Consider the following 8,501-nt stretch of genomic DNA (forward strand, 5'->3'; position numbering starts at 1 on the left):
GTTTTATGAAATTTAATTCGGTCAATGTCTCCTCTCTTTGACTTGCCAAATTAAATGTATGCCTTCTTTAGTAAGTACTCTTTCACCGATTTAAGATAAATGTAGGACATGATTTTAATAAAAAAGAATTAATTTCAAAATATCTTTCGTTTTCTCAAAATATCTTTGGCATTTTTTCAATGAAATTTTTGAAAAAAGAAAATGAAAAGATATTTGTTGTTTCGGGAAAGAAAAGAAGACATACAGTAGAGATAACAATTTTAAATAAACTTTTTCTTTGTATAACAAAATAAGTATTTATTTGTTTCTTAATTTGTCAATTAAAAAAAATTAACACTAGAAAAAAAAAAAAAAAAACCAAGGATAATCATTCTAGGAGGAGGGAATCCTCCCCAACTATTTTCTTCTTCTGAGTGGAGAGTATAGTGACACACATGTTACTATAACAGTTATTGTTTGTCTTATTTTTAGATTTGCTTTCTCCAGCAATCTTTGGGTTGAAATTTTTTCTCCTAACTGGGGTTTTGATTACCTTTAGTCGGGTTTTAAGGTTTTGTTTACATGAAATCCTCATAATAGAGGTCTTAGATCTCCGATATGCCTTTCGTTTTTCTTCCTAATTCTTTTTTGGGAGCAAATAATTGACAGATGACACAAGAATTATCATTATTGAAAAGTTCTGATGATCGGACAATATATATAAACATGATTTGCTGGAATATACTGCAGATTTGGAGACTAATTAGGACAGTGACATTCAAATACTTAAATATGAATTTGTTTCTCATGTACTTAAATATGTTTGGGGCTAATTTTATCATCTTCACTATGCTTGTATGACTCTTGATATGGAACGAAATTACTCATTGTATTTATGATATAGAACAACATACTATTTTTTTTTATAAGAAATGAATGAAGAAAAAGACTTGTTATAAAAAATAAAAAAGTAAAAAAAATTAACATACCATCCAAATACAAAAAATACTCTTAATAAAAAAAAACAGTTTTTACCTTTATATTATTTGAGAATACATTTTCAAACTAAAAATAAAAATACTTAATTAAATAAATTAGCAAATATACCTTACTTTTGTCTTTCTAATCCGAATAACGATTAACAATAATTATCTATTTAAAATATTAAAAATTTAAATACATAATATAAAATTACATATAAAACTTATTTTAAGATGTTAAATAGCCTATTTGAATAGATAATTCCACGAGGAGAACCTAGGCCTCGATAAAAGATGGGGGCTGACAATTGACAAGTGAACCAGTTTGAGAAAGTTGATGTGGTTGTTTTTCATATATATATATATATATAATTTTTTTCTTTTTCATAGAAGGAAGAAAAACGTACTTCACTCCTTTGTGCAATTTGCAAAGATTATTCACAGTCCACATCTTTTTGTTTACTATTTTTATTTACTTTTTTTTCATAAATCTTTATGTTTTTATGGATAAAGGCATAAAGCAAACGCTGAGACTGTAGTCAAAGTCTTGCGATAGATACCCAAACCTCTCTCTCTCTCCATAAATAATATGAAACTTTTTCTGTATTCTGTACCTGTGGACTAGAATCTATCTCTCTCTCTCTCGCTCTCTCTCTCTCCCTCTCAAACACATGAAATCTGATTCAAGGCTAAAACATAAGCGAAAGAGAGAAATACCCTTTTCTCCTTCCTCCCCGGAACACCCGTTGCCTCCGGCAACCCCTCCTTCCAGAATGAGCCAGTGTGTTCCCAGCTGGGATTTCGACGACAATCCCAACCCTACCAGGCTTTCCCTCCGCTCTCACTCCAATTCCACCGCCCCTGACGTCCCCATGTACTCCCTCTCTCTCTCTCTCTCTCTCTCTCTCTCTATATATATATATATATTGCCGTTCGGAAAAATATGGCGGCGGGAGGTAATTCTGAATCATTTGTTTTGTATGATAAAACAGGCTGGACTATGAAGTTGCGGAGCTGACGTGGGAGAACGGCCAGCTAGCTATGCACGGCTTAGGACCGCCACGTGTGCCGGTAAAGTCCACCACCTCTGCATCCAAGTACAGTACTTGGGAGAAGCCGCGAGCCAGCGGAACTTTGGAATCCATAGTGAACCAAGCCACTCGATTGCCGCCGCCCAACCGGAAGCCGTTCAACGGAGCCGGCGTCGAAGACTTGGTTCCGTGGTTCGACCACCACCACCGGGCCGTGGCGGCTGCGGCCGCCGCCGCCGCCGCCTCGAATACTATGACTATGGACGCGCTCGTGCCCTGTTCCAACAGGACCTCCGACGTTGACCAGGGGCAGGTCAAGGACGGGCTCGGCACGTGCGTGGTCGGGTGCTCTACACGTGTCGGGTCCTGCAGCGGAGCTGCTGACGGTGGTGGTGGTGGGGGGACGAACGAGAAAGACGTGGACATGGTCTTCGCGGGGAGACGCGCGGCGGAGGCGCGTGCTCCTGCGGAGTGGAGCAGCAGAGACCAGAGCGTCACTGGGAGCGCCACGTGCGGGATGGATAGTCAGCATGTAACGCTTGACACGTGTGATATAGACCTCGGTATTGGGATTACTTCTACGTCGCTTGGCTCCCCGGAACACACCAGCTCCGCCGGCAAGCCCTGCACAACAAAGGCCACCACCACCGCCGATGACCATGACTCCGTTTGCCATAGCTCACCTCAGGCAAGCATGTGCTAATAATGATTTTCCTTTTGTTTCAACCGACTTGGTTTATAGCTATTTTATACAGTCGGTTTATCGGCTCTTAAAATTAATTTTTATTTTCACATCATTTTAATTATATTAAAATTTATTAAATAACATAGCTTGTATATTATCTTTTTATGGTTTATTTTTTATATTTATTTGTCTGATTTTCTTTTGTTTTTTATGGTTCATGGTGTACAATTTGTGAAGAGGGAGGCAGGCGATGAGGACAAAAAGAAGGGTAATGGAAAATCCTCTGTTTCTACCAAAAGGAGTAGGGCTGCTGCCATTCATAACCAATCTGAACGTGTATGCTCTGCTCTCTCTCTCTCTGTCTCTCTCTCTCTCTCATAAGACATTAATTTAGCATATCTGGAAAAGTTGCCATTTCTTTTTAGTTCTACTCCAGTGATATGATTGGGTTTCATTAGAGTGAATAAAAAATCATCATTAAATTTGAGATGGATCTCATGATTTTTTTATAAACCGGGTCGGACTTAGCGTATGAGAAGTCTCATATGTTCAAGTGACACATCTTACCTTTAAAGACGGGATTCTCCAAGAAGCTGGGGAGGATTGTGGAGTGTATTCAATTTTAAAATGTTTTTTAATTGTTTCAGAAAAGGAGAGATAAAATAAATCAAAGAATGAAGACACTGCAGAAGCTGGTCCCCAATTCGAGTAAGGTATGCAGTTCCATATTTGGCCATTTCTGTCTCAACTCATGTGTTTTCTTTTTCTTACTAGTGCTTTTACAATTATTTTTTATTTTTTATTTTTTTTTCTTTTTTTTTGTTCAGGCCTACTTTTAACTAAACAATCGTACTGTTTCTGTTTTTGTTTTTTTCTATTACAATCCTTGCAAAACTTTAAATTGTGAGAGAAAAATGCCAAACTAGTAGAAATTTGCTCCTCGATGTTACCATCTCCATTTAATATGCAGTCGGTGGATGATCAAAGGTCCCCTGGATAATTATGAGGAATGATTTTTTCATGGGATGGCATCCGTAACATGATGGATCTTGTTCTAGGAATTTCATTTATGGATGGTTGGCTCGTTTGGTAATGCTTTTTAATGGTTTTTTCTTCTTTTTTTTTACCGCTTTTTGGTTGTGACGTTACGTAAAGGTGAAAGTTGTTTATGAGTATTTTGTGTGTTGAATGGTTTGTTAATGTGTTTTTTTTTTCTTTGGCTAAAATGCAAAAAGCTATTCTAAAGAGTGTTGCCAAATGAGCCGATGATTTTGCTTTTTAGTTGTGACATGAATATGATGTAAAGGTGAAAGTTGTTTTTGAATGTTTTTTTGTGTTGAGTTGTTTGTTATTTTTTTATTTTTTTTTTATTTTTTCTTTCTTTGGCTAAAAAGTAAAAAGTTGCTCTCAAGAGTGTTGCCAAACTAGCCAATGATTTTCCTTACTGTGTTAGGTGGATTTTCTTTAAGGTTTTGTTTTGTCTATTAGAGACTACTTACCTCTTGTTGGTAAGTGCCACATAAACCACCACGTCAGTTTGTAAGAAACTTATAGTAAAAGTTGTATTATCTCTAGCAGCACTCATATTATATTTTTTATTGATTTTTTTTTTTTTTTCCCTCTTGTTGGGGGCAAAATCGCTAAATTAACCATTGATGAAAAATCTAAAAAAAGAAAAAGAAAAGGAAAAACAGGTGGCTAGAGATGAGGATACTCTTCTAATTTTCACACAATAAGATACTACTCATAGCTTGAAAGATTTAAGATTAGATGGGTGACAGTGAATGCAATAGATGTGGTCCAAGCTTATTTTGCACACAAATGGCTGTGGGAATTGTGGGACTGAATCCGATGATCCTAGTCCACATATGCAGCTAGTTGCATGCTATGGGGGACAATTTGACAGAAAGCTGTTGGGTATGGAGACAACGACCTGCTCCCAAACAAATCCTTCAATTGGTAGGCCCTAATTATGTTTGTCTGAAATCACTCATTTCCATGTTATTAATCTAAATTTCTAAAACTTTCTGTGGGGGGAGAGAGGGAGAGAGGGTACTGTGACTTTTTATGTGGTACACATCTTTAAAGTAACAAGGTCAAATATGTCGGGTGCTGAATCTTGCAGGCTCTCAAGCTAGCTTGGGGTTAATTAGACAGGTTTCTGCATATGGGGGTCAAGTTTCTTTTTCTCTATCTCAGCTATAGCTTATAAGAAGTCCTACTATGTACTTGTGGCTTCTGCCTAGAAAATTTAAGTACATAAAAGCAGTGGAAAACTATAATGCAGAGAGAGAAGTATGAGCTCGTTTGACAACACTTTTTAGGACGGTTTTAGCAAGAAAACATAAAACGCTCAAAACTACTTTTATTTTTATGTCGCATCACAACTAAAACACAAAGAGCACCCTCTAAAGAGTTTACGAAACAAACCTTTGTCGTAGACACTAGTTTTACAAGTTTGTTGAGCTCGTTTAACAGCACTTTTTAGGACAGTTTTAGCAGGAAAACATAAAACCCTCAAAACTACTTTTAGCTTTATGTCACATCACAACTAAAAAGCAAAGAGCACCCTCTAAAGAGTTTGCGAAACAAACCTTTGTCGTAGACACTAGTTTTACAAGTTTGTTGAGCTCGTTTGACAACACTTTTTTAGGACAGTTTTAGCAGGAAAACATAAAACGCTCAAAACTACTTTTAGCTTTATGTTGCATCACAACTAAAGAGCAATGACCACCCTCTAAAGAGTTTACGAAACAAACCTTTGTCGTATACACTAGTTTTACAAGTTTGTTGATGCTATATAGCTAGTTTTAGAGGATATATATATACATTGACTCTGCATATTTTCTTGCATTGCAAAATTCAACATTAATTTCATTCCAAGCCATGAACTTTATGAGAGACAATACTAAATAGTTTTGGAGCACCTGCACTGATTGGTATTCACTCTGCATACTTTCTTGATTTATTGCAGACTGATAAGGCGTCGATGCTTGACGAAGTAATTGAATATCTAAAGCAACTGCAAGCTCAAGTGAATATGATGAGCAGAATGAATATGCAACCAATGATGATGCCAATGACCATGCAACAACTTCCCATGTCCATGATGGCTCCACTAGGCATGGGGATGGGTATGGGCATCGGCCTTGGCATGGGCATTGACATCAACCGCCCCAACATCGCTGGCATCTCTCCTGTTCTTCACCCTACCGCCTTCATGCCCATTACCTCCTGGGATGGCTCCGGCGGTGACCGGTTACAAGCTGCCACCTCAGCAGCGGTAATGCCGGACCCCTTGTCCGCTTTCCTGGCATGCCAATCACAGGTATGCATGTCAGTTTCAGTTGACAATTTAGCTAGATACCATTCACTTGTTCATTAAATTATTGATTTTGAGGAGTTTTTTCTGTTTATATTTCCTTTTTTCTTTGGCTTTTCTTGCAATGATTACAAAGCACCAAGTTGGTTTTATTGGAACTACAAGGGCTGGGTCAATTGTTGCTTACTTATTGCCATCAGGTCATTACAAGAGTCAAATCATACTTAATCTTTGCATCAACAGAGTGTTTACTATTTTAGATCATGACAAAACACAAGCAATTATATGTAGCTTATAGCTCTTGACACAGTTTAAATAGTAATGGTAAAAGATACAGTACCTCTTATTTTTTCAAGTACACAAACTTTTCTTTGTAAATTCCAACAGTAGCTAAACCAGTTAGTTTGGTTCCATTACTTCTGCTTTCTGATGATCTGATAATATTTGTTAGAATTTTTTTTACAATGTGTCTGTATTTTAGAGATTTTGTTAGTACAAGAGCCTGATGATCTGTGAGATCGAAAATAAAGTGAGTAATACAAAGTTTATTGCAGCCAATGACCATGGATGCTTACAGCAGGATGGCTGCCATGTACCAGCAGCAGCAGCAGCAGCAGCATCAACCACCACCTTCTAATTCTAAGAGCTAAGCTTTCTGGTATATATGCATGCCTTGTTGCTTGCAATGCCTACTACCTATGGAGAAAAAATGAAAAGTTGGGTGCATGCAATTGATACAGTTTTGTGTTGCTGCAAGGGCATACAAGGCATGGTGTTTCTATATGTTGCGAGTGTTAGTGTATATTAGCTCCAACAGAGAAGGAAATAGCTAAAAATGGTGCCCTTTTTTTGGAGGGTAACCAATTAGTGAATAGTTGGCGCATTTGGTGTACAATATTCTCTTTTTGCCTTTCAACCGATTAATTTGGGACCTCCGTGATGCGTTTGTATTTTTGAATGAAAGATGTATCTTCATTTTTTTCACTCCCCTTTTGTTCTTTCTTGCTGACGCATTGACTGCTCAATTTCATCTGATCCATCAGCGGCCAACATGGTAAATGTCACGTGAACTACTATGTCGATCAGTCTGTAGAGGACCTGTAATAAAAGCTGTATTACTCCTAACGACACTCGAAAACCCAATGTTGTAGCATATTTTTACTTGTATTATTTGCAACGAACATACAAAATCCTCTTTTAATGCTTGTAATCAGTCAAATATGGTCCATTACATGATCACTTCACCATGCACTCAAATGTCTAATTTCTATCAATTGATGTATCAGTAGCTCTCTCCTGTCCCACAAATTTCTTATTTAGATGCTCAGGGAAGACATCTAACATGCAATGTTTGCCTAAAGATGAACATATAAATGATTGGATGCTGTTTTCTGTCAACTGTATTAAAGGTTCGGCACATATATCTTTCATGAGGGTTCCACATACATTGCCGCCATAATAGATGAATTGACTTTAGCCCTCTGCAAACACTTCATGACAAAAGCCAATATTTTAGCCTTTCTAGTAAAAATGGAGTGCAGATAAGGTAAGCTCATTGCATTATGAATGAATTGTCTTGGTTCCATTATCCATTTGATTGCCGAGAAAAATGGAGGAGATTTCTAGTGAGTTTCGGTTCCTCTAAAAACACGATACAAAATAGGAAAATGTTATTCTTCACACTCATATATCACACATTTTATATTGGCAGACGCGATATGTTTCAAGCGGCCAAAAAAATAAAAGAAAAGCCACTTAAAATACGCAACATCAGCTAGTATAAAATAGGTGTGAAGAATATCATTACCCTAAAGAATATGGTAAATAGGTTCAAAATTCTAGCATTTATAATAAGGTAGTTATGAATTTACTACTTAACTGAGAAAGCGAAAGGAGGAATTCTTTCTTTATACTGACATACATAATCGGACAAAAATCATGAAATTACAATTATTACAAATATTTTACACATGGGAATATTTCTTATAGAATGTTGTCAAATACGAAATTAATTCTTTTCTGTAGATATGGTCAAACATGATACGGATTATGATTCTATTTATATTACATAATTAATATTGTAGTACGATTTGTAGAATATGAGCTTGATTAATTTTATTTTTTGGTAGTCAAATCTAATAAGGATTCTAATCTATGAATGATGAACAACTGATATGACAATCTGTAAAACTTTCCAGGAGATGTTAACAAACAGGAATACAGTTTTTGGATAAGAAAATTAAGATTCAAATTCAAAGTAACGTATATTTAGGTTCAAAACCCTGTTGGAGGTATGTCAGAAAAGCACGTTCCTGATGTCAGGTCTGATTTGATAGGGCATGCTGAATTAAAATTTTCTTCTTGTGGTAATAACTAAGATGTCCCACAGAGATAATTACTAGAATATTCAAACATGCCCAGAAAACAAATTACAAGGTAGTATATATGCAATGCATCTTAATAATATTAAATTACTCTAAAATTTTAGACAGATAAAAAATAAT

The 8,501-nt window shown here is 36.4% G+C and overlaps 1 protein-coding gene across 1 annotated transcript; it reads left to right on the forward strand.

Moving 5' to 3' along the window:
• The first annotated feature begins 1,538 nt into the window (after positions 1-1,538).
• On the forward strand, positions 1,539-7,248 carry UNE10 (basic helix-loop-helix (bHLH) DNA-binding superfamily protein). The gene is made up of 6 exons (XM_059603397.2): positions 1,539-1,833; positions 1,952-2,678; positions 2,913-3,011; positions 3,323-3,388; positions 5,650-6,003; positions 6,552-7,248. Exons 1-6 carry the CDS (start codon positions 1,631-1,633, stop codon positions 6,645-6,647), a joined length of 1,545 nt encoding a protein of 514 aa, XP_059459380.1. The 5' UTR covers positions 1,539-1,630; the 3' UTR covers positions 6,648-7,248.
• The last annotated feature ends 1,253 nt before the right edge of the window (positions 7,249-8,501 follow it).

This window comes from Corylus avellana, chromosome 2 (assembly GCF_965113065.1).
Source record: "Corylus avellana chromosome 2, dhCorAvel1.hap1.2, whole genome shotgun sequence".
NCBI classification, from domain to species: domain Eukaryota; kingdom Viridiplantae; phylum Streptophyta; class Magnoliopsida; order Fagales; family Betulaceae; genus Corylus; species Corylus avellana.

Bases quoted from the DNA above. Each gene is read 5' to 3' on its own strand.
- UNE10 (XM_059603397.2), top strand. From the start codon at position 1,631: ATGAAATCTGATTCAAGGCTAAAACATAAGCGAAAGAGAGAAATACCC. The intron at 3,012-3,322 runs GTATGCTCTGCT...TAATTGTTTCAG, and splicing joins TTCATAACCAATCTGAACGT to AAAAGGAGAGATAAAATAAA. The intron at 3,389-5,649 runs GTATGCAGTTCC...GATTTATTGCAG, and splicing joins TGGTCCCCAATTCGAGTAAG to ACTGATAAGGCGTCGATGCT.